The sequence below is a fragment of the Heteronotia binoei genome, chromosome 2 (genome assembly GCF_032191835.1).
Source record: "Heteronotia binoei isolate CCM8104 ecotype False Entrance Well chromosome 2, APGP_CSIRO_Hbin_v1, whole genome shotgun sequence".
Taxonomy (NCBI): Eukaryota; Metazoa; Chordata; class Lepidosauria; order Squamata; family Gekkonidae; genus Heteronotia; species Heteronotia binoei.
In genome coordinates this window covers 95,909,765-95,936,826 of record NC_083224.1, presented here as the reverse complement: position 1 = coordinate 95,936,826, position 27,062 = coordinate 95,909,765, and the positions used below count along the sequence as shown (strand labels likewise).

The 27,062-nt window shown below is 43.9% G+C and overlaps 1 protein-coding gene across 1 annotated transcript in view; it reads left to right on the top strand.

The window, feature by feature from the left end:
- Nucleotides 1-5,249: 5,249 nt before the first annotated feature.
- Nucleotides 5,250-27,062, top strand: part of SLC6A9 (solute carrier family 6 member 9) — a 52,533-nt gene continuing 30,720 nt past the window's right edge. The window contains exon 1 of the mRNA XM_060231679.1: nucleotides 5,250-5,399. Within this exon, the coding sequence (XP_060087662.1) occupies nucleotides 5,370-5,399 (30 nt within the window). The 5' untranslated portion in view covers nucleotides 5,250-5,369. The remainder of the gene's footprint in view (nucleotides 5,400-27,062) is intronic.

The following is a 27,062-nucleotide window of genomic DNA, read 5'->3' as shown; positions in this document are numbered from 1 at the left end:
AAAGAGTGGAATGGAGAGGCAGCATCCCATTTGCCCAGTGTTCTTCTTCCAGATTGAAACAGCATCTTTGGTCACCTTAAAGATGAAATATGCTTATTATGTTTTAAGTTCCCATGTGACAGAGCCCACTATTCAATGCATTAAATGCCATACACAGATATAGGAGTATAAAGAAGAGCTAACAGTTTCTTTTTCATGAGACTATTGTTTTTACTGCAACAAAGGAAGATAACTCCATAAAGTCAATTTGGAGTTCTAGATGGTAAAGTTTTATTTCCAAGGTCAGATGGGGAAAAAGCCAGGCAGCAGACATGAACTGGGATGAAGGTGGCTTGACTTAGACCCCAGATACAGCCCCTGTACTCATTCTAAAAGGGTCAGATCCAGACTAGTAGGGATTGCCTATTGCATACAAACATACTACAAAAACATGTTTCAGCAGCAGGCAGTTTGCATGGCTGGAATATGGATTCTGCCGCAGTACTTCTCAGTTTCTCAGATTCTGAGCTCAGCTGCTTAAACGACCAGAAAGACTCGGCCTAGGGCAGCATTCCCTGCATTGTGCTAGCTTGGAGTGGTGAATCAGTAGCAAGCATAGCTGAAGATCTGCCTTCTGCTATTATAACACTTTGACAGGGCAGGGGCCTGGATTTCAAGGTGCAGGATATTCCCATCCCCACTTAACAGGGTCTGGCACCCTTTTCAAAGTCATCACATACTCTCCCAAGCTAACTTTACTGACTTCCCTGCAGGACTTCTGATCCCCTTACAGTTCTAACATGTGGCTGCCAAAGCCTATTCAATTGGTTGAGAGACTGCTGGCAGGGGAGCTCCCTGCACTGTGCCAAAATGGGGGGGGGGGGGTTCCTTATTGATCTGTCACATGGACAAGGTAAGCATTCCACTCTTGAGAGCGTATGACAAGTGGCTCTGAGACACAGTGCCATCTCTGGGCATAGCTCCCTCAGGTCCCTTTGTGAGATGTACTCAGCTCTTTTAGTGGGATTCTTATTGTGCTTCCTTGTTTTTGGCATGGCAGAGTAGAAAACTTTTCTGCATCCCAATTCCCCAGAAGTTTGTTGGCAGGACAAGGGCTGCTTGAGAATGAAAAGGGAAGCATCATTCCGGTCTCTGTCTAGAGTGGGGGTAGTTCACTTCAGCCTAGGGGCAGGGTTGGCTGTGGTATCGCATAATACCTTCTGAGTCTCTTTCATGTCCTTGCTCATACATAGGACACTGGTGCAGAAAGGGCCTCTGTTTTGGCCTCCCCTTGGTGTCCTTCTGGTTGCACAACCTCTTCTCTGGCCTCAGACAATTCTTTGTTGTGCTGCATGGCCACCTCTGTTCCTGAGCCACTCACTTTGCTGCAGAAGAGTTTGCTTTAGTTGTCCCTTCATGGAGTAAAGAAAAGTGGTCTTTTATTTTTTACAAGGCTGAAGTTGGTTCCCAGGGCCCTATTTACAGAATAGGGAATTGCAAAGAAGGCCCTAGGAAGCAATTTCAGCCTTGTTTTTTCTTGTGTATTTCCTCTGGGCAGAATCTTGAGCTACTTGGATTTTTACTGTAGTTGCATTTTGAACTCTTTTTTGGAAGTAGGAGCTGAGCTACATTAGTAGCAGAGAGGTTGTCATTGCATATTGTTTATGTAAAGGCCTGTTTCCTGGTAGAAGTGCTACAGAGACTTCACCTTTTACCTTAAATACAGGTAGCAAAAAGGGTGGTTGCACCCAATTTATGCAACCAGAACTATGCTCTGCGCTGAAAACTCCACACCACTATGCCACGGTTGTCCAGATGTTGTGCTAAGGACTGATTATGAAGTATCTAAATCAGACTATTTTGTTTATATTTGTTCTGTGGAGTCAGAACTTTCCCTTCTGTCTGGAGGAAATCCTACCCGCCCCCCCCCCCCACTTTCTCCCTGGTGGGATTTTACCAAGTGCTTTTTACTTACCTTTGAATTCACAGATGTTAGGAATTTGCTTTTAATTCTCAAGGTGCTGAATTCCATGGCCAGTTTTAATTTCTGTGCTTATGCTGATGATGTACTTTCCCCTCAACGATTTCCCTCCTGCTCATACTGCTGATATTGTGTATCCCTTTCCCAGATACTCCTTATTGTCCCCACCCCCCCAACCTCAGATATGTCAGTACAACACACACACACAATCACACACATGTTTTGTATTAATCTGGAGCTACTAGAACAAATTGAGAATCCAATGGCACATGAAAGCTGACACTGAATAAAAATTTGTTGGTCTTAAAGGTGCCATAGAACTCTGTCTTTGTTCTATTGCTTCAGATCAACATGGCTACCTTTCTGGATCTTCTAGTGATTTTGAATGTAGATCAGCATCATAACAGCTAGTGTAGCACAGTGACCATTTCTGAAGGAATAGTGTTGTTAATTTGTTGTAAGGGTGCTGTGAATTTAACCACAAACATATTCGACTGTCAGGCTCATCATATTCAAAGGTGGCAATCAGATGTGAGTCAGTTTATATCAATTGTGAATACCTGCTGAACCAGTTTGTATCAGGTTTTCCCAAGACTGCACATGTGCAAAGACTCTCCTAATTCAAACTGGTGGCTGTTAGCTCCACTAAAAACCATGTAGATGAGTACCAAAGGGTAGGACTTTATTGAAACTCACCATTTATTGATGACTGACTTATATGATCTGAGAGAGATTTAATGAGTGATTTGTTTATTTAAACTATTGTCTGCTCAGCAGAGCACTTACATGGCAAAGATGAGGAGGCAATAGTAGAAATCAATCGGGCTATACAAGAAGGTGCATATGCGAAAAGTCAATTGCACTGTACTGCTTAGTTAGTAAGGAACACAATGAAACAACCTGCCAAACATTGCCAAACAGACAGACAAACTGTCAGACTGGCAGTTGAAAAGTCAGATCTCTGCCTGCAACCTGCAAATAGCATGTGAGCTGAACCAGCAGATATTTGAGCATCTCTAGTTTGTTGCAGAAAAGCCAAAATGAACTTTGTGAGACAGATATATTATAGAATATAATTTTGCAGACTGGAATCTTTTGTGAGGTGGAGTCTAGACCATGCAACTTTATGTCATGGTGTTGGTCTTTAAAGTGCCACAAGACTGCTTCATGCTGTGGTTTGCTGACTGAAGAGAGCCCTTCATTCAACTTTCCCTTTTGCATTGGCCTTATTAGTCTTAGATTAACAAGCAGCAGCTTTACACGTGTGTGCTTGCACACGCACGCACACACACACACACGCAAAGACAGACCCTTCCTAATCTAAAATATAGAAATAATAATACTGGCCTGGTTTAAAGGGTTGTTATAAAAGTGGGATAACATTATGCATGTGCAGTGCTTTGAATCCTCTAAAATTGTGTGTAGAAGGTACTTACAGAGTGCTTTGGAACAATGGGAAATTTCCCCCACAATTTTAGTTATGTGTGGTGAATTTTAGGTAACTAATTTACAATAACATGATTTTGAGAGGGAATGAAGTGGAAGAGAAGGGCTAGACATGCACCCTGCGTATTGATAGTATTCCATTTTACTTTTTTGGTCTTGATCTGTTCAGGAGCTTCTCTTTGATATGTCCAGGAACCAAACATGTCTCATGTCTTACAGAAGGGCCACTTCTGTCCTAGCAGTAGGAAAGATATGGCTGTGACTTCTGTAAAGGGACCCTATTGTTTCCTGTACATACATCACTTGGCAATTGCTCTGGTTGTCCCTTGAATAAATAGTCAGAGTCTGGAGAATTCTGCCAGTTTCTGATCACAGAAAATTTCTTCCGCTCACACTCAACTATATTTGCTGATTGGGGATACAATGGTATTAAAGTTTATATTTGGCTCCAGGCTTTTAAGCATAGGAATTGATGGGGGACAAATGATGTCGTGAGTCATCTGACTGGTTCTCAAGCTCTGTTTTGGATGCTAGTTCATCTCTGCTCTTCTATTATATGCAAGTCCTGTTTGAGGAAGAAGAAGGAGTCTAGGACTAGGTAAAGTTTTACCCCCTTATGATGAGAAATTTCTGAGACAGACAAGTTGACCCTCTAGAAGGCAAGACAGGGCAGCTGTTCCCTCACAGTACAAGGTGGAAGGGGAGTGGGGTACTTGAGTAGTCCTTTTGTTGGAGTCAGGTAGGAAGTCTCTCAGGGCTCTGTCCTCCCAAAAGAACCTTAGAAAAGTTACATAACTATAAAAAGGGCCTCCCTTCCATTGTGTGGGTGGAAGATAAAGTAGCTTTGGTCTCTATGAGTCATTTGACCCCCCCTTCAAAAAAAATAACAAGAAGCTGGGACTTGGGGGCCCTGAATGAAGGTCTAGGGTTGCCTCAGTTCCCCGCCTACCCATTACCTTCTTTGCAGTAGCACCATCCTACAAAGAGTATATGTCAGAGTTTGTGTCCCAGGCCTGAGATCTCAGTTGTGAGACAGCTGGCAAATGCTCAACTCCTTATCTTACCAACTCAGGCCTTTGAAACATCCCTCCTCCCACCCTTCCCTACTCCACCCAGCTTCCATGTGCTACAATGTAAAGAAATCACCTCATGCTTCTTCCCTACTTGCAACACTTTTCCCTTCATGACTAAATTTAAATTTTGCCCTTTCCCATCATGGACAGACAGATGCCCTGGATATATACACGTGTGTGTGTGCACATGTGCATTCGCACACATACAAGGAATAGATGAATAGGAATCTGCTTTCCTGTACTGCTCTGTATTGGACCAGGGAATGGGTGGACAATTTCCTTCCTCCTTTTCATTGCTTGGCAGGACCACCTGGTCTCTGGCACAATGGCCGAGTCAACCCAGAACGTGACTAGGTGCACCAGGGTGGAAGGCAATTGCCTCCCATCTGTGTCCTTGGTGGCAGCTGTGCCCCTCTGCGTGCTCAGTGCCCTGAAGACTTCCTCTGCCCGGAGCACTAGCTATGCTCTTTTCCAGCCATATGTAATACTTGCAGCCTCTTCTCACTTCAAAAGTCTGGATGGATTGGAAACAAAAGGGCAGATAGGGAGCATGATCACTCCAATCCTGGGATTCCTCCAAGCCTCATATCATTTTAATGTCAACAGTTTAATTATTGTTATATTTTAAAAAGAGGTTTGCAGAGCTCCAATGTTAGTAGAGAACCCAGTTGGTGGGACTTCTTCCTGCTGAAGATTTAGGGTATAGAAAGCAAACCTCCTGTTTGTCCCCCTCCCAATTCTCTGACCTGTGCCCTTTTTCTTTTCTCCAGCTTGCTGTTTCCTTGGTCTAATTGTGCTGTCATCTGAGGTCTCTGTGTAGCCTGCGAAGTGTAGCCAGCCAGCCAGACGGGATAGTGGGCAGGTGGGTGCCCACATCACAGACCCCAACCATGGCAGAAAAATGCAGCGAGGGGTTGCTGGTAAGTCTACGGTAGTCCCCTGGGGATCCTGTAATGTCCAGTCTGAGTTGGAATATGCCGGATACTGCCTCTTTGGCGTGGGGGAAACCGAATTATCTGGGACAGAAATGGAGCAGTACCTGGATCTTTTAGTTGCAAAAAAGTCCTACCTTCTTTGATTGGGCTGAACCATGAGGATTTTCTGATTCTGTCAAACCTCCTTGCCCCTTCATCTGGTTGCTCCATTCCTCAGGAGCAGGACTTTTTTTGAGCGGGAACACAGTCCCAGCTGGCTTGATATCAGGGGGTGGGACTTAATATGCAAATGAGTTCCTGCTGGGCTTTTTCGACAAAAAAAACCCTGCTCAGGAGAGAGTATCGCCGTTATGCTTGGATGCAGCCTGTGTTGCATGAAGGTTTCTCTGTTAACCACCTTTCCCAGAAGCTTGTGCTTGCCCTGTTAGGCCTGCCACAGATTTAAGCAGGGAGGGGGAAATATCCTGGCACCACTAACTGATATTTAATAAGTAAAGTCAAGTGATGATGGTGGAAGGAGTGGTGATTAAGAGCAAAGGAAATTTATTCTGAACAGAGGGCTTGGCTGCAGGGGAAGTGAATTGTTGCCACGTTATTACCAGATTGTTGTTACCCTGGAGGACTGATGAGATCAGATTGATATGGTTTGTATACACATGAACACGCAGGAGGTGGGCCTGGGAACTGGAGCATGCCCAGGACCCAGGCAGCTGGTGACCGTGGAGGGGGGAGGCTATGCATTTGTTTACATTTGTCTTAGATGTACATCATCTTTGTTGGCCCATCGCTCTTTCCTCTTTCAAAAGCTCTGGGAACAGACAGTAAAGATATACCTGTCCCCCATGCAAACTTCACCAGAATTAGACTGCTTCTGAGAAGTACAGGAAATATTATTTCCCTCTCCCTGGCAAAGTGTTGCAAGGTTACCAAATATTGCTGGGGAAACACACAGAATCCATTAGGTAGGGGGGAAAGCCTAGTTCAACCACACTGCTACTTTGTGTTTGTGATTTCTCCTTCCACTGAAAACGAGATTCCCAGGAGGCGCCTGAAATAGTCTGCACCCCAGCCAGGGGGCACCGTGCCAACTTCAGGCCTGGGACACATGGGGGAAGGGGGGGGAAGCTTGGATAGCTACAGCATGTATAGACTGCAGACATACATAGAATCCCTTGCACATGACTAAAGGACACTACGCTTTCCTCCAGTGTTTCACAGGCAAACTTCTTGTTGTGTGCTGCATTGATGCTTTTCCTTCACACTGTCTTGAGCAGCTTCACGTATGCAAATAAAGAACATTTACATCCTTGCTTACTTTTTCACATGATGAGAGCACTTGTTTTCTTCTTTGCATGCAGCATAACAGAGTCCAGGCTTTTATATATTCATATCCAGACCCTTTTTCCATACACCTTTTTGAATCTAGGAGTCATATAAACAGGATGCTGCCTTCATTGATGCCATATTGTGTTTCATGCCCATCCAGTTGAATGCAGCTGTGCTTGGGAAACAGATTAGCCATTCTCTATCCAGATGAACACACGTACTGCATAAAGGTGCACCAGTCCACCTGCTGGTCTTAGTGGTGCAGCAGGCCAGATTGGCTTGATCTGGGAAACAAGGGGTGTGTGTGTAAAAAAATTCTGTTTCATATACTTGGCTGGCAGCTGGCTGCTTTTAACTTTACACAGTGCTTTAGGGAGCATCCCTACAAATGCATGCATATATTTGCACATGCACAGACACAAAAAGTGCTGCTCCTGTTGCACAGCTTTCACTGCTTCTTGGATGCATAATGTATGATATCTTGTGCATTCTTACTTTCTTCTTCCCTTGATCTTGCTGTCTGCTGGCTTCCAACTCTATGGCTCCCCATCATGCCTCTGAAGCCACTTGGAGGTGTCATTGTGCCATAAGGCAGAGAAAATGGGATGTAGAAGGGAGGGTCCAGCACAGCCTTGGAGTGATAAATCTGTTGCGTCAATATTTAACCAGTTCTGGGAGCCAGGTGTTATTTTGGGGAAACAAGGATATTTGTAGATATTGTGAGGGCAGAAAAAGAGGAGAGTAAATCAGAAATAACCTATTTCACTTAATGTTGGAGCATTGAACTGGTTCCCAAAGACTATATGGTGTCTAGGTCACTGGGACAGCCACCTGGAACTTTCTGGCCACAGAGAAGGAGCTAATCCCCTCGTTGAGCTGCCTGGACATAATTGAAATAGCTGCATAAACCCATCACCCATTAATCTCCTAACGAGGCAGGAATAGTATCTCCGAACCAATAGCTTTCCTCTGTGTGTCTGGGAAAGAATGTATCAGCTCTCTGAGATCCTTCTGTTGGGAAATTTAATGATTACTGTGGGGCAGGTCTCACATTAGATCTCCTGTCAATTGTCTTGCTATGATCCATGCCTAAATAAACAAACAAAGACTGGCGCAGGATGTCCTAGTCAGACAGCCACAAAGATTTCTAAGAGACATCCAAAGGGGGTGGTCAAAGGCACATCAGAATCTGTTCTTCTCCCCCTTCCATGCTGTATGTTCCACAGCTGATGCTTACTTCATCCTCTTTGTTAGTCCACTTTCCTCAAGTGAATGTTGGTCCAGTTGTGGTTGCATGGCTGGGATGATCTCCTAGAAAACAATTTCTCCTGGGATCTTCTGAGACTTCTCTGTCCTGAAACTTTCACATGCCATAAAGCAGAACACTTGGGGAAAAGGACTCTGGGTCCTCCATGTAAATTGGACAACACAGAGCAAGAGCTAGTGAATCATTTGAGGGTTGAGTTTTTCTCAGGTAACTTTAGCATCTTAACCATATCCTATTCCCCATCTTTGAACATTTTGAAACTGGTACCAGGAACCCTCATTTGGGAATGATTATATGATCTGTACAGCTACATTTCTTTATTGCAGGTGTAGCCAAACTTGCTTAATGTAAAAGCCACATAGAATAAATGTCAGATGTTTGAGAGCCACAAGACATGAATATCAGAGAAAGGAAGGAAGGAAAATAGATGGGGGAGGGAGAGAGAAGTGGAAAGAAAGCAACTTTAACTTAAAATGCATTCTCCAAGCCACCAGCTAGCTTGACCTGGGGAAGTGATTTAAAGAGAGAAATGTCTTCTCCAAACTGGCCAATGGGAGGCAGGAGAGGTGGAAAGAAATCAACTTTAACTTGAAATGCATTCTCCAAGCCACTGGCTGGCTTGGCTTGGCGAAATTATTTAAAGAGACAAATGCCTTCTCCAAGCTGGCTGACAGGGCAGTGGGGACTTTGAGAGCCACATGTGTGTGAAAGAGCCACAGTTTGGCCACTCTGCTTTATTTGTTTTTGATGGGCAGTTGTCTGGAGCAAAGAAATAATCTGAAAGGTCATAAAGGCTGGAGAGAAAGGGAGGTGTGACTGTTAGCACAAGAAGCAAGATCCAGGGCTTGTAGTGATGACTTGGCTTCTATGGCAAATGATATTGTATGCTGTGGTATAGAAGAAAAGTGAACTCCTTGTATTCAGCTTCCCCTCACAAATTGCTGATGGGGAGTACTGCTGTTTGGATTGATATTTATAATGGCCAAGCACCTCTAGTGCCCAGAGATGCCAAGTCTTGGGCTATTTACCTTTACCCAAAGTGACATGGCATGCGTCAGTCTGATGAAGTGGAAAATTACAACAGTTTCACAGCACTTGGAAGATAGAGAGCAAGTTGAAGAAGAAGATATTGGATTTATATCCCACCCTATACTCTGAATCTCAGAGTGGTTACAATCTCCTTTACCTTTCTCCCCCCACCCCCAGCAACAGAAACCCTGTGAGGTGGGTGGGGCTGAGAAATCTCTTACAGCAGCTGCCCTTTTCAAGGACAACTCCAATTAGTTGGCTGACCCAAGGCCATTCCAGCAGCTGCAAGTGGAGGAGTGGGGAAATCAAACCCGGTTCTCCCAGATAAGAGCTCATGCACCTAACCACTACACCAAACTGAGCACAAAACAATGAGCAGGCTCTTCTGTGTCATTGCCCCCTCACCTGGTAATAGTATCTGCACAGTGGAATTCATCAATAGGTTTTTGCAGGTATCTGTGTCCCAGCAATGTTTTTCTAGCTGGTCTCTGCCCAAGTCAGCTAGCTATTAGACTACTGTGGGTACAGGGCATTTTTGCTACTGGAGCTAGAAGGTTCTTACTTTTTTTCTTTTAAAAAGCATGTCTGGGTAAAGAACAAAGGATCCATGACCTCAAAATAGTGAGGGAGACGGCAAGCACTGCAGAATTTTATCTAGGATCAAGGCCTGCCAAAATATAGCTGATTTGTGTATATAATGGGCCCCTAGCCTCACTGAACTTGTGATCAGTTTTAGGATTTTGAAAACAAAAAATCAGTGTCACAACAAAATGGCTGCCTTGGAGATTAGAAGTAATACAAAACTCAGGTTGGATACAGCGGGGTGGCTTGGGGTGGTAGCCAACCGTCACGGAAGTAAGTTGGCATAAAGTAAAGCACCCCGGGGCAGTCAGATGGTGCATGGTTCACTGCCGGAATGGGCACAGGCTGTGTGCACCCCAGAGGAGCAGTCACACCCCTCGAGCGTTTGAACACCACTTCCCTGGTGCTCCCTGTCTGTTCAGATAGCTGGGAAAGGCACCTCAGAAGCGCTTTGGCGATTTGCTACCACTTCCAACATGCTTTCTGGAGCAGCATGGCGATGCTGGGGAATGAGGTAAGGGCGGAAGCAGGGTTTCCTCATGTGTGCGTTTCACCATGCTTTTTTGGTCCAGACCTGGGCTGTTCCGGTGGCGACTCAAATTAGCTGTCTGAAAGCAGCCACAGAGGGGTTCCATAAAAAATTAGGAGTTTCCATGTCAAAGATCCTGTAATGGAGGCAGCTGTTTCTAAATGGGTGCTTCTGCAAATGCAAAGGATCTGTCTGGAGCACCCCTTGTTCCAGTGTGGTGGAGGGAAGCCCAGAATGACTTTTTGCTTTGGGGAAGAGATGTTTTGGACAAGAAGGAACTGGAGACTAGCACCTGCATCAAATTCAGATATTCAAGAAGAATTAGAAAAAAGTATTGCTGTCTCTGAAAAGACACAATCCCTCTGAATTGACTAGTTTACTTTAATCTCATATCCAGTATGCAGTCTATTTACAACAAACAATTAAAAAGTACTTTATTGTGAATGATGAAGTTATAGTAAAAGAAAAATGGAACATATCTGGAGGGAACTAAATAAAAACACAGAGACACCAGATGAAACAGCTACCTTAGATAAATGGTGAACCTCAGATCACAGTTGGCATGCCCAAGTCAGAACATCCAGCTCCTTCCTGGGGAAATTCTGTCACAAAAGCCAATTCCATCCACTATTTCCCTGCCCCCACATTTTCCCGAGGGTCAAATATGTAAGAGATCCTGCAGGGTGAAGTTCATGTGCTGAAGTCAAACCATCTTGTATAAGCTGAGCATTTGCTGTGAAAAAGGATTATCAAATAAGAACTGAATTAGCCTAGGTGTTGGTGAACTGGGGTGAATTCCTTCCAATAAATCTTTCTAGAAAGCAAGATGTGGGGGAAACCTCATTTTCAGGGCACAAAGCAGATATTATGGGTATGTATATCCAGAGTATAACTGCACAATTTATAGGCAAAGTGTGTTGGAGTGATCCAAAATCAAGAACTTGGAATAAATTTGGAGGTAGTCACAGAAGGGAACAGCTGTGCTGGGAGTTAACTCTGTTTCTGGGTCCAATGTTGAAACTTTTTATTTCAGTTCTTCCCAGTAGTTAGTGATTACTTTCAAAGAATCCTCCTATATCTAGATTTGCCTATGAATACAAAAGGTTTGGAGCAAGGGGTGTGTGTGTGGACTTTCTGATGCTTAGCTGACAGGCAGTGTGGTGAGATCACTGGAATGTGGGAGGCCCAGGCTCCAATTCCCACTCTGCTGTGAAGTTGGGTGTGATTGGGCCATTCACTCTGTATCAGTCTAGCCCAGGCATGCACGTGGCATTTCCACACATATTGTGTGCCTCTCAAAGCCCCCACTGCCCTGTCAGCCAGCTTGGAGAAGGCATTTTTCTCTTTAAATCATTTCTCCAAGCCAGCTGGTGGCTTGGAGAATGCATTTAAAGTTAAAGTTGCTTTCTTTCCATCTCTCCTCCCTCCCCCATCTATTGCCAACCTTCCTTCCTTGCAGCTCTCAAACATCTGATGTTTATTCTACGTGACTCTTACATTAAGCAAGTTTGGCCACCCCTGGTCTAGTCTATCTCACAGGGCTGTTGTTATGAGGATAAAATGAAGGAGGAGGCAAGCAATGTTCACTGACTTGAGCCTTTTGAAGGATGGGCAGGATAAAAATGTACTAAAAACAAATTTTCAGAGCCTTGTGTATGGTAAGGGAAAATATTACAAATCTTAAGTATTTGTAGCTTATTTGGAGATTATAGGATCCAATCCTTCCCCCACCGCCCAGTTCTGGCTTGGAGGCCTTTGCAAATGATCTGTCTCAGTAACACTTGCAGACATTAGGATATGGAGAAGTGCCGAACTTGAAAAAAAGCAGCTCTGACCCACTATTTCCAGAGTCTGGATAGACAAGACCTGAACTCCAGCTTCCCTACAGACTACCCACGGGAGGGTAGCCAGTTTGGTGTAGTGGTTAAGTGTGCGGACTCTTATCTGGGAGAACCGGATTTAATTCCCCACTCCTCCACTTGCACCTGCTGGGATGACCTTGGGTCAGCCATAGCTCTGGCAGAGGTTGTACTTGAAAGGGCAGCTGCTGTAAGAGCCCCTCAGCCCCATCCACCTCACAGGGTGAGAAGATATAGGAGATTGTGAGCCGTTCTGAGACTATGAGATTCGAAATGGAGGGCGGGATATAAATCCAATATCATCATCTTCTTCTATCAGAGAGAGAATGAGGTTGCTGAGCTCTTAGGGCAGCTGCCTGTTCCAGCAATGATGAAATCCATTCACAGGTTCCCTTTCCTGCCTGACAGTACCCAAGGTCTGTGTGTGTGTGTGTGTATTTTCTCCAGGGGGCACTTCCCCACACCCCAGCACAACTCAGTGCCAGATATTCTCACTTGCTCGTTTTAAGGACATTATGTTTTGTCCTTGGATTTGCTGCTGCCTTTGTTTGTACAGCAGCCCCTGCCAGAAGCTCCTGACTCCTGGGCAGCTTTCCTGGCTGCTTGGGGGCTTGCAGCATCTGTTGGGGGAATTTTCAGGAGTGAGGACAAGGAGACAGGGGTGTCAGTGGTGCAAAGTCTGCAGGCTGCATAGGGGGTTCTGTTCTGCTTGGCTATGGGATACAAGAGTTAGACGACAGGTTTCCTCCTGGAAGTGGAGGCTAAAGAAGCTGACCCTGGTTCATGCAAATTGGTCTTTGGCCAAGCCACCCCCCACCCCCTGCTGTGGGTGCTGAGTCTTTACTGGACTGCGGAAGTGCCTCTGCCTGGAATAATAAAGGGGGAGCAGGAGAAGGGGGGCTGGGGATTTTCTGCCTGAGCAGCCCCAGAGAATTGAGGCCGAGCAGTCAGCGGGGCCTGAGAAAGTCGGCTGAGGATGTATGAGTCTGGCATGGGCTTCTCCTTCCCCCTTACCTCTCCCCCCTACAGTGATAGTCAAGAACTACCACCTGCGAATGGGTAGCCAGATCGGACCTCATCTTAGGCCTCTCATACCTGTGTCCATTCCATCCTTAAGTAGGGTTGCCAAGTCCAATTTAAGAAATATCTGTGGACTTTGGGGGTGGAGCCAGGAGACTTTGGGGTGGAGCCAGGAGACATTAGGGGTGGAGCCAAGATCAAGGCTGTGACAAGCATAATTGAACTCCAAAGGGAGTTCTGGCCATCACATTTAAAGGGACGGCACACCTTTTCAATGCCTTCCTTCCATAGGAAATAATGAAGGATAGGGGCACCTTCTTTTGGGGCTCATAGAATTGGACCCCATGGTCCAATCATTTTGAAACTTGGGGGGTATTTTGGGGATTGGCACTAGATGATATACTGAAATTTTGGGGCCTCTACCTAAAAAAACCAGCCCCCACAGAGCCCCAGATACCCACGGATCAATTCTCCATGATTTTCTATGGGAATAAATCTCCATAGGGAATAATAGAGTTCACAGCAGACATTTCCCTCCTCCCCCCCCCCCCGCTCTCTGATGACCTTGAAGCGGGAGGGGTGCCCTCCAAACCAGGGGATCCCCTGCCCCCACCTGGGGATTGGCAACCCTATCTTTATGCCTGGCTTCCACAGCCTAATTCAAGATCACAGGGCTCAAATACATTAACTGCCTTACCTGTTCAATGCACAGAATATAAACTCCAAGAATTGGAGTGAAATCTCAAGGATCCAGGATTTTGAAATGAAGACCCTAAGATTCAAAAGATATTAGAAGAATGTTCATACATGAAGTTTTTTTATATTTGAGACTGGTTCTGGGATAAACTTACTGCTGGGTGTTGGCAGCTTTTTCTCCACTAGGCTTCTGCTGTGATGCTGGCATGTACTTTCTGCATTTGCAAAGTGTGTATTACAACTTTGGAGTTGCAAGTTTGCAGCATACCTGGTTGCAGAGAAAAACCTGAAATAATGTCAAGAGGTTTTTCCACTTAGTACAGCTATTGTGCTGTACTGCACAGGGCCCCATTTCCTTACAGATATACTCCCTTTCCCTCTACTTTCCAACCTTTCTTTCCCATTTTAAAACCCCCCCCACAGAACATAAAATTACAAATTTTACAATATATCTCCAAAGACAGATTCTGAGTTATGCCCATTAGGATGCCCATGAAAGTGCTGCACTGGTTGCCGGTCACGTATCGGGTTCGTTTCAAGGTGCTGGTTCTCACCTTTAAGGCCCTATATGGCTAGGGTCCTGCATACCTGAGGGACCGCCTTTTCCCACATGCTCCCTGGAGAGCACTTCGGTCTGGATCACAAAATCAATTTACAATCCCTGGCCGTAAGGAAGCCAGGCTCATGACAACTAGAGCCAGAGCCTTCTCTTTAGTGGCCCCACGCTGGTGGAATGAGTTGCCAGAAGAAGTTAGGGCTCTGCAAGAGCTCATATAGTTCTGCAGGGCCTGTAAGATGGCACGCTTCCACCAGGCATTTGTAAACTAGACTGCTGGCCACTATAGTTTTTAGGCAACATATGGACCACCCCTTGCAATCTGCTTTACAGCAGCAACAGAGAGGACAATCTAAGATCTGCTTACAGAGAATCGTTAATCTGAAATTTAAGATTATAGCACCGAAATGTCAATTATTCCATGTTTTTATAGTGTTTTATGGTTTTTATGTCCCATCGTTATGTCTGCTCATTCATATGCATGTCCATGTAAGCCGCCTTGAGCTCGCCCCGGCGGGGAGGGTGGGATATAAATGAAATTAATTAATTAAATAAATAAATAAAATTATGGGCAGTGTATAAGTTCTGTTTATTCATAGTTGTACATTTAATTAGGTTAAATAATTGTGTATTTCTACATCTGCAAAATGGCTTTTTAAAAATATACTGATCTTGCTTGTAGTCCAGTGTTCCCATACCCAACCTACTTGTATAAGGAGTGATGAGGGAAGTTTCTTGAGCTGACTAGGTTTGTTGTAACAAGCACATGGGACTGTGCCAGAAGTGATGAGGGGTACAGCTGAATCTGGCTAACTATTTATACAATTCCATCAGTATGCTGCCACTAGCCCATGCAATGGGAGCCACTGCTTTAAACCCTCACCAGAATCAGAGTATGAGCCACTCTGGGCTGGACATGCGCAAACATTCATGTATGTGTCTATGTATATGTATGAAACCTATGTTCCTTTGCTTCCGTGTTGCTTAGCTAGTTTTGTATTTTGATGTTTGGTGTTTTTCTTCACTAAAATACTAACATTTCCAGGGATGGACTGGCTTCTTGCCTTACTAGGAAAGATCCTGGGGGCTGTAGCCCTAGAGTAGCAAATGGGGCCAAGTGACTCTCATGGTGTTATAGGGTTGCCAATCCCCAGGTGGGGGCAGGGGATTCCCCGGTTTGGAGGCCCTCCCCCCACTTCAGGGTCATCATTAAGCAGGGGGAGGGGAGGGAAATGTCTGCTGGAAACTCTGTAATTCCCTATGAAGATTTATTCCCATAGAAAATCATGGAGAATTGATCTGTGGGTATCTGGGGCTTTGGGAGGGGGCTGTTTTTTGGGGTAGAGGCACCAAATTTTCAGTATAGCATCTAGTGCCTCTCCCCAAAATACCCCCCACGTTTCAAAAAGATTAGACCAGGGGGTCCAATTTTATGAGCCCCAAAAGAAGGTGCCCCTATCCTTCATTATTTCCTATGGAAGGAAGGCATTGAAAAGGTGTGCCGTCCCTTTAAATGTGATGGCCAGAACTCCCTTTGGAGTTCAATTATGCTTGTCACAGCCTTGATCTTGGCTCCACCCCTAATGTCTCCTGGCTCCACCCCAAAGTCTCCTGGCTCCACCCCCAAAGTCCCCAGATATTTCTTGAATTGGACTTGGCAACCCTATGGTGTTAGCTTGGACCTGGGCCACACCTTGTTAATGGGTGTTGTTGGGCAAGCCTGTATTGGTTGTCAACATCACTGTAGTCCAGGTTAGCTTGCTCCAGGGCTGTTTTAGAACATAAGAACATAAGAGAAGCCATGCTGGATCAGGCCAATGGCCCATCCAGTCCAACACTCTGTGTCACACAGTGGCCAAAAAAATTATATATTAGCCACTGATGGACCTCTGGTCCATATTTTTATCTAAACCCCTCTTGAAGGTGGCCATGCTTGTGGCTGCCACCACCTCCTGTGGCAGTGAATTCCACATGTTAATCACCCTTTGGGTGAAGAAGTTCTTCCTTTTATCCGTTTTAACCTGTCTGCTCAGCAATTTCATCGAATGCCCACGAGTTCTTGTATTTTACAATGCCATCCTAAGCAGAGCTTTACCCTTCAAAAGGAATGGTCTTAGAAGAGTATAACTCTGTTTAGGAGGGCGCTGTTCATGTCTCATTCCACCCCTGCTTGTTTCTCATGCAGTACTTACTAAAGTCAAATACTAAGCTTTTTGGCTTGCTCAGTGCCTTTCTGTCTGTGTATATTGTATAGATGTACATCCATTCAATTTTGCTGTCAGATAATTGCTTTTTAAAAATATTAAATATTTTTAAAATAGGCGGGCAGGGGAAAAGCTGTGCTCCATGAGTAGAAGTCCTTACAGCGGGAGAAATTAATCCATTCTCTGTAGGATGCCAGCCAGTTCTTCCTGGTCAACTTTCTTCTTCTGGAAAATGGGGAGAGGGGGGACCCAGTTCTTATTCAAATTGAAATCTAATGACAATGTTGTTAATTGGTTCATTATGCAAATTCAAAAAGTCACTGTGTGTGTGCATGTAAAGGGCTGTCAAGTCTCAGCCAACTTATGGTGACCCCAGCAAGGGGATTTCAAGGCAAAGCAGCGGTGGTTTACCATTGCCTTCCTTTACAGAGTCTTCCTTGGTGGTCTCCCTTCCAAGTACTAACCTTGCTTAGCTTCCAGGATCTGACAAGATCCAGCTATACCATGCTGCCTTCCCTCCCCATGAAGTCACTAGCCATACTTAAATGCTGAGGTTTCCCTTTCATAGGAAAAAGAAAGGTTGTGGGAAAAAAGTGTAAGGTGTTCTGAGAAATATTGCTTTTCTCTATGGCTAAAGTACAATCCTATGTGTATTTACTAAGTTCCATTGGGCTCAAGTGGGATTTACTTTTTGTTAATGCCCATAACATTGTGTGCCAGTGGTATAGTTTGTTTCTTTGAAACTAAGCTAAAGACCAAGGACAGTCTGTAAATTATGAAGATATGTGATCCATGTGTTATAATTTGTGCTGTGACAAGTTCCTATAAAGCAGGAATTGGGTTTGTCCAGATATTCATAAAGGTGGCCTTCCTTTCAAGAGAAAAGGACACAGTTTTTCTTCTGGCATAGTGCTAAATCTGAAAGTAACCCCCACCAGGAGAAAAATGGCTAGGGAAAAGCATTGTCATAGGTGAGAGTGCAGGCTGGTAAGTTTAGTACTTCCTCTTCTCTGCTCATACTGCACTTTAAATATTCCCCCACTCCCTTTATAGAAAAATCAACATGATTTGCAAGGTCACAGAAGGTAATGCCGCCAGCACATCTAATTTGGCCTTAAGTTAGTTTGTCACTCTTATATTTGTTTTTTATATGCCTAATTTTTAGGGTTGCGAGCTCAGGAAATACTTGGGGACTTTGGAGGTGGAGACAGGAGCAAGGTTGTGACAAGCACGATTGAACTCCAAAAGGAGTCCTGACCATTGCATTTAAACAGACAGTGCTCCTTTTAAATGCCTCCCCTTCATTGGAAATAATGGAGGATGGGGGTATCTTCTTTGGGGGCTCCTAGAATTGGACCCCCTGGTCCAATCTTTTTGAAACTTTGGGGGGGGGGGTATTTTTGTGGAGAGGCACCAGATGCTATGTGGAAAATTTGGTTCCTCTACTTCAAAAAACAGCCCCCCCCCCAGCCCCAAATACTCATGGATTAGTTCTGCATCATACTACATGAGGACCAGTCTCCATAGGGTATTATGGAGTGCCCAGCGGACATTCAACCCACCCTCTGCTTTCTGATACCCTGAAGCAGGGCGAGTGCCTCCAAATCAGGGGATCCCCTGCCGCCAATTGGGGATTACAAAGAGAGAGGTCATTCTACAAGACTTAGCAACATAAACTCAATGGTTCCTATGACCAAAATTACTATGATAACAAACATTTATTACACATAGGATGGGCTCAACATACAACCATTCACAAAACTATAGAAGTCCAATCTTTGAAGAATCGATTCATAGTAATCATGAAGACGTCAGTCAAATCAGTATATGCAGTAATGTTCCATTTTCATAAATCCCATGAAAAATGTGTGACAGGACAGCCAGTATTCCACTTCCTGTTTCAGTCATTTCCTCAGGCAAGGGATTGTAATACACTGCAATTAATATACATCCCCATACATTCAATTTAACATACAACATCACTTTTCCATAAACAACACCCAAGAATCAAAATACAATAACTGCAGTTACTCATGTTTCATAACATCATTGAAGCCATGGTTTCAATAGTATAAGCTTATAAGGGACTAAACGTCTCCATATTCCTTTCTCGCAGGCTGAATGCTCCGAAGGCAATTACATTTTTCTCCATTTGACTTTTAAAGAGCATAATTAACATCACCCGCCATCTTCTTTAAAGGACCATTGCACACACAGATCCATTTTTAAGGTATTAAAAAATTTAAATCTACATATTCAACATCAATTTTAAAGAATTCACAATATGTTCTAAATATTAATTGTAATTTTGGTAAGATTATTAAAATAAATTTTTAGAATTTTAAATTTTTAAATTATCAATTTTTAATTTTTTCAGACCAAAATTAAGCAATTATAATATTAAACTATTTCTTTAAAAAAATCAAATTGGGGAACATCATTCCACTCATATACCACAAGTTTCACAAAAACATGATAAATCCAGAGCTAAATTTAGACCATGGGGTGCAACAGAATTTAATCTGTGAATCCAATTACATTCCTTGCGCAGTAAAATTCTTTGCACATTCTTATACTTGCATCTATATACATATTTATACAAAACCAGAAATTAAAAATAATCCATTGCATGTTTTTTTCCAACAAAATGATTCACAAGAGATGCATCTGTCACCTTGTTCTTAATATGGCTGCGGTGAAAAATGCTTGAATTTAAAAGGTGGGTGGGCATCATCAAACTGAAATTGTTGAACTTCCTGATGCACCTCTTGTGAATCATTTTGTTGAAAAACAACCTGTGCAACATTTAATGTCGGGTACTTGTTAGTTAAGTCCGCTTATAGAGAGGGCGGGATATAAATTTAACATAAATAAAATAAAATAAATAATTTGTGGGTGTGACTTATTTTATGTCGGAAGTACAACTAGATTTTTAAGGGTTCATATATTGGAATGCCGCAGCCACAGTTCTTGATCACCAATGTAGCTTATTCACTTAATGGTTTAAGGTTTATTGGATTTATATCCCACCCTCCCCGCCAAAGCAGGCTCAGGGCGGCTCACAACCAGTAAATTCATAACAATTGAACAATTAAATAGTGAAACAATTAAAGTAAATTAAACAGTTAAGAACAATTAAAACAGTCTGGTGCTAATCATTTTTGATGTTTTCTTGCTTCAGATGGCGTTCAGTATATATTAGATGTATATCAGTCACACCATATTAGTCCTTCCATGTTAATTAAAGGCCTGCCAGAATAGAGTTGTCTTACAGGCCTTGCGAACTGGGCGAGGTCCCCCAAGGCCCTAACTTCTTCTGGCAGTTCCACCAATAGGGGGCAGAGTTTGAGAAGGCTCTCTCTCTGGTGGACTTTAATCTAGTCTCCCTCGGCCTGGGGATCACTAATAGATTTTTCATCCCAGCTCTAAGTACTCTTTGGGGAACATGTGGGGAGAGATGGTCCCTAAGGTAAGCAGGTCCTCGACCATATAGGGCTTTAAAGGTAATAACCAGCACCTTGTAGCGAATTCAGTATACTATTGGCAGCCAGTGCAGTTCCTGCAGCCCCGGCTGTGTGTGCTCCCATTTGGGGAGCCCCAATAACAGCCTGGCCGCCGCATTCTGCACTAGCTGCAGTTTCCAGGTTTGAGATGGGGCAGCCCCATGTAGAGGGCATTACAGTAGTCCAATCTTGAGGTGACAGTTGCATGGATCACTATTGCCAAGTCTCTGCACTCAAGGAAGTGAACCAACTGCCTCACCCGCCTAAGATGGAAAAAGGCGGATTTGGCAGTGGCTGCTATCTGGGCCTCCATTGTCAAGGAAGGCTCCAGCAGCACCCCTGAGCTCCTGACCCTGGACGCCATTGTCAGCAGCACCCCATCAAAAGCTGGTAAGGGAATTTCCCTGACTGGACCACTGCAACCAAGGCAAAAGACCTCCGTCTTCATCGGATTCAGCTTCAGTTGATTCAGCCTGAGCCATCCTGCCACAGCTTGCAGCGCCAGGTCAGCATATTGATGGCAACCCAGCCCATACCTCTGGGCAATCTGAGCAAGGGGGTGCATGTAGATGTTAAATAACATCGGGGAGAGCACCATCCCCTGAGGCACACCACAATTGAGTGTCTCTGGGACGACTGTCTCTAGATCGCCATCCTTTGTCCCCGACCATAAAGGAAAGAGGAAAATTAATGTATGCAATTCTTCAGGAGGGTAGAGAGAGACTGGGAAGCTCCCTATGTTAATTCAGGAAAGAATGCATCAATTTCAAGGCCATATATGCCTGTTTTCGCATTAATCAGACATCTTTGGATATGAATGATATGTCACTTTGGAGACTATTACTCTGTGTTTAGCACCACAGTGAAGTTTGGTTAGTTGATTTTCTCATATATTAATTGTCATCCCGAGGCTGGATTTGTGTATGAAAAGTGTGTTGACTTAAGTAGATCCACATTGGGTTTGTGACAGCAAGAAACTGGGCACCAGATTTATGCACATAAGTACAATGAACACTCACTTTGGAAGTGAAATTCATTTCTATAAATGCACAATTAAAAATTCAATGTGCAGAGGGATCCTCAAGGACTGTGTTATTCTAAAATATATGGATGGATGTTCCCAATTTGTTCAAGTGTGATGAGCATCATTCGTTATTGTTTGTTTGGGTGAGTGCAATTTGTGCTATATGTATAAGCCATTCCTCTGTACAGCTTTACAGAATACCTCCCTTGACTTCAGTTCATGCTTTTATAGTACAACGACTGACCAAAGTAAAGATTGTTTCATACTTATATTTGGGTTTTGCAGAGTTGAACGTTTATCATGTTTTTTGGACCAGACAGGTCGGTTTGCACTTGCAGTTTGTCTGGGTTCTCTGATATTTTACATTCTGGACCAGAAAGCCAGCCTCCCCTTGACATGCTTTCTTCACTGGTGGAAACCCTTATATTCCCACACCTCAAATAGTTACTTTGATTTGGGCCGATGCAGAGACTGTGCTGAAACAGTGGCACACTTTCATATCTTCTTTCTTCACCACTCTGAATCAGGCACAGACTGCTTTCTCTGTTTGAGCTTTAAATTGCTAAGTTTTTTTGCAACCCCTGACAGACTGAACAGGCTTCTTTCATACCTTTCCTCCTGGGACACCCTAGAGCAGAAAGTGCAGCTCTGTTTCACTATTTCCTGATACAAAGAAAATAGATGCGAGTCACCATTCTTTAGTGTAAAGGGCAAAAAAAAAAATGTCTTGGACATATTAAATAACTTCAATCTGTTCAAGGTTTATAATAGTCTGAGTTAATATTGGAAGATATTTTAAGTAATACAGATCCATCTTTTTTATTTTGGCATAGATGTTTGCTGCCAAATGGATCCTAAAGAATTAAAAACACATAGAAGTTGATAACCTTTATTGGATCTCTTTCTGTTGGTGTACCAGGATAGTTTTATTATTATTACCATATTGTGTGTAGTATAGACAGGAGATCCTAAGATTGTCTACCAAGCTCTTCATTTGTTTTAGAAGAATTTTGTGTTTTCTTAAAGTTTTAATATTGTTTTATGACAAAAAGACTGTAACAATCAGCTACTGGTTATGCTTAATTCATGATTACATTACTAAAAGGCCTGGTGGACTGTAGATGTATTTGCATGTGCTATATCTAAACTCTGTATCTAGGGTTGCCAATCCCCAGGTGGGGGCAGGGGATTCCTGGTTTGGAGGCCCTCTCCCACTTCAGGGTCATCAGAAAGCTGGGGGGGGGGGGGCGAGATAAATGTCTGCTGTGCACTCCATTATTTCTTATGGAGACCAATTCCCATAGGGTATAATGGAGACTTGATTATTTATTTATTTATTTATTTAAGATTTATATCCCGCCCTTCCCACGAGTGGCTCAGGGCGGCTTCCAGTAGTAGATCCAGCAAAATTACAATATTTAAACATATAAAGGGATCAGCATTTAAAACAGATAAAAACAGATAAAACCATAGTTATCAATAAACATTAATAAATATTTCAACTGTATATAAAAGAATCCGGCAAGTTACGTTAAAATTCTCAAGCTAGGTATAGGCTAGCCGGAAGAGGGTCGTCTTACAGGCCCTGCGGAACTGAACAAGGTCCCGCAGGGCCCTCACCTCTTCCGGCAGCTGATTCCACCATGTAGGGGCCATAACAGAGAAAGCCCTTTCTCTGGTGGATTTCAAACGGGCTTCCTTCGGCCCAGGGATAGTAAGGAGATTTTGTGTTCCCGACCTCAGTACTCTCTGGGGAACGTGCGGGGAAAGACGGTCCTTCAGGTAGACAGGTCCCAAGCCATATAGGGCTTTAAAGGTGATGACCAGCACCTTGTACCGGACTCAGTATATTACTGGAAGCCAGTGCAGGGTCCGAAGACCCGGCTGAATGTGTTCCCGCTTTGGGAGACCCAATAACAGCTGGGCCGCGGCATTCTGCACCAGCTGCAATTTCCGAGTTCGGGACAGGGGCAGCCCCATGTAGAGGGCATTACAGTAGTCTAACCTCGAGGTGACCGTGGCATAGATCACTGTTGCTAGGTCGTCGCGCTCCAAAAAGGGGGCCAACTGCCTTGCCCGCCTAAGATGAAAAAACGCGGACTTGGCAGCGGCTGCTATCTGAGCCTCCATCTTTAAGGAAGGCTCCAACAGCACCCCCAAGCTCCTGACCCTGTCCGCCGCTATCAGCGGCGCACCGTCAAAGGCTGGTAGGGGGATTCCCCTTTCCGGACCGCGGCGACCCAAGCAAAGGACCTCTGTCTTCGCAGGGTTAAGCTTCAGCCCGCTCAGTCTGAGCCATTCAGCCACGGCATATAGTGCCCGATCTAGATTTTCCGGGACGCAGGTCGGCTGGCCGTCCATTAGTAGATAGAGCTGGGTGTCATCAGCATACTGATGACACCCTAGCCCGTACCTTCGGGCAATCTGGGCAAGAGGTCGCATATAGATGTTAAATAACATCGGGGAGAGAACCGCCCCGCACCTCCGGGACAGCTCCCCCCCAACTGCGACCCTTTGTCCCCGACCTTCAAGGAAAGAGGAAAGCCACTGTAAAGCCAACCCCTGAATCCCTGCGTCGGCGAGGCGACCCTTCAGTAGCCGATGGTCGACCGTGTCGAACGCCGCCGACAGGTCTAACAACATCAGCACCGCCGAGCCGCCCCGATCCAGATGCCGTTGAAGGTCATCCATTAGGGCGACCAGCACCGTCTCCGTCCCATGTCCATGAGTATCTGGGGTGGGTGGGTTGTTTTTTGAGGTAGATGCATCAAATGTGCAGCATAGTATCCAATGCTTCTCCTCAAAAAACCCTCCAAGTTTCAAAAAGATTGGACTAGGGAGTCTAGTTTTATAGGCCCCAAAAGAAGGTGCCCCTATCCTTCATTATTTCCAATGGAGGAAAGGCATTTAAAATGTGTGTAGTCTCTTTAAATGTGATGGCCACAACTCTCTTTGGAGTTCAATCGTGCTTGTCACAAACTGCTCCTGGCCCCACCCCCAATGTCTCCTGGCTCCACCCCCAAAGTCCCGAGTTATTTCTTGAATTGGATTTGGCAACCCTATCTGTATCTAACCAGAAGTCTACAGTTTTTTAAAAATATCTAATGTAATAATCTTTTTTTCAAAAAAGTGTTTTCCTGTGTTTTTTTTAAAGGTATATTTTCCTGTGTTTTCAATGAAGAGGCAACTTAAATAAAGATTAGTTTACATATGGGCTAAAAACAGCCATACAAATAGTCATAGCCGTCCCCTCTTGCTTGCTTGCCCCTCTAATCATAAGCAGGCTGAATATGGAGGTTCCATTTTTAACTGTAGTTGCTAAAAGCAGTCTAATCTGTAAAGCTGCCTAAACTTGTGGCCATCATCACATTGTATGGCAGTGATTTCTAACCTGTCTCTCTGATCAACAGTCAATAGCCAAGAGCTCAGTCCTTATAGTGCATTTGTAGACTTTATCATGGTGATAACATGCCATTAAAGTGAAATACAGCAAAGGTGGAGCCTTTCATGCTTTGCACAAAATGGGTGCACATAGAAGGCTTTCCATAATAGCCAAGCTTGTTGATAGGTTTGTGTTTGTTTGTTTCCATTGACTCACACGTTGTTGTGTTGGTTGCAGAATGTTGAGCATCCTTCAATCTAATTACTCCAACTGCTCAGGAAGAGAGTCATTTCTAGACTGGGACTTTGTTTTGTGGGGTTTGATCTTCAAAATGTTTCTGGATGTTTTGTTCAGGCAACATCAGAAATGGAAAATGCTTTTCTGGGTTGAGTAGCAACAATGTTAGTTCATCATGATAGCTGTGGTCGCTGGAGTTCCTGTAAGTACAGAAAAGTTGTTGCATAAGTTTACTGAGTTATTTCAATTGGTACCTTGAATTCCACACCCATGAAATTGTGAAAGATGCTGCTATTGGATGCTGCTATTTTAGTTCCAGGACCATTAGAAAATGAGAAGTACTTGTATTCAGTATACTGTTCTTGTTGTTATACAAAAACTCACTGCTGTTTTATTCTGATGATGTGTGAGACACACACATATATAATAAGGAATATGTTCAGAATTCATCTTCTCTGCATTAGAATCATTCTGTCTTGGGCAACTTTCTTCCAGGAAATTCACCCACCCCTGACCAAACACAAAATAACAGGCCTTTCAATTGCTCCTGTGGTGAACACTATGTTTTCAGTTCACAGCAGGCATTTTCTTTCTGAGAAAATTATTGGAAGCAAAAAGTAAACCTGAGTTCCATGCCCATCATTCTAGTTTGTTTGATTTAGCCATGAATCCTGAAGCATGTCCTCCCTTGGCACCCTATCACAAATTTCCCCTGCTTGGAGGCATTAGCCTTTGGCCAGAGTCCATCTTTTTACCTCATGACCTAAACCTGGAAAAATCCCATGTGCCTAAGAATTTGGGGGGGAAATCAATTTTACTACTACCCTTTCTGAATCTAGGTGCCATTTGACTGTACCTGGGAAACTGTGTTGTGACTGTACCTGGGAAACTGTGGAAGGTATAGAGAGGAAGAAGGTCTCACCAGGAACCAAGTTATGCTGTTAGAGAACATAGTGCAGGGGAGTGCTTAGGGAAGGGAGTGAGTCCATGGCTTAGTGGCAGAACACACACAGAAGTTCCCCTGTTGAAATTCTTGTATCTTTAGTAAACTAGTGTTGGACAGACCCTTCTGTGTTGAAGACCCTGGAGAACTGATGCCAATCAGAGTGGATAATACTAAACAAGTTGGAATAAGATTAATATGTTTATATGGACTTTATTTCCTGCTATTTTTTTGAATGAACTTTGAAAGTATGCTCAGAAGAGGATACTTGAGAACTACATGGTGAACATCTGTGCATTGTGCATGAAGGGTCAGTTCAAACACTTGTGTACTGCCTCCATAGATGTTGCAGTTGGTCAGATGGCCACAGTGCAATTTATTTATTTATTTATTTATTTATCTGATTCTATTTGTATCCCGCCCTTCCTGCTGCAGCAGTATCTGCAGTAACCCTGGGAAAATTGCTGGATTGTAGAAGATAGCAAACACCTTTGTCCTGAGCAACAATGTGGGCATGAACATCATGAGTCCTATTTTTGTGGTGCTGCATTGTGGAAAGGTGAAAATATGTCTTTACTTGTCCATGGGCAATGGAGACAGGTATTTAGTACATTAAGTTACCAGCCTAAAAAGAAAAGATGGAAAATGATAGTAAATGGACTCATATAAAGGAACCCTAAAATAGCGGGAATATATTCTATGAAGCTACATGAAAATGTGGTTTTCATGGTTGGATTAGGTTGTATCTTTGTGTTGTTTTGCATTCTTTTAGTAATACTTTAAGGCAGACTGTGCATTGTGACCATTTTCAAAGGAATGACGAGGCTTCCTATTCATTTCAAGATTCGGTAGCCTGGCTGGGTCTTTCCAAGACTTTCACTGATTGATGTCCTTCCACAACAAGATTGGACACAGCTTGAAGAGTCTGGCCATGCTTTTGTACAGTGATCATAGCTCGCTCTCTGCAGTAGGATTCTATTCCCACAGTCCAAGCATAATTTTTTTCTCCGAAAGGTATGATGCCAGGATACTGGGTTTCTGGAGAGCAGAAGAGCTAACTATACTTTGGCTTAGACTGTTATTCAGGATGCTCAAATCTCCCTTGCCCTGGCTTTTTTCTGACCCATCCTGTTTGGCCTATTTAGCTACACTGTCTGGTTGAATTAGATTTCTGTTGGCATGTTCCTTACTTTGGCTTTTCTGCAGCAATATTGTGACAAAGTCTGAAGAATGGAACTAGTTCTAAGCTTGCATTATGCACTGCCTGCGCCGCGCCCCTCCCCCCCCCATGTGTGACAGTGAGAGGGAGTTCTTTGCTGGTCTATGCCCCATCCATGTGTAGCAATGTCAAGCCCCTAGATCCCATCTGGTTTCTACTCTTCCTCCTTTTTGCCACTCTTCTCTGCCATGTTCTGCTGTCTCATTCATGCCTCACTGGGCTCCTTGGATGTCGATGCTCATAAAACAGCTGGGGTGCTTGAAGCCATAGCA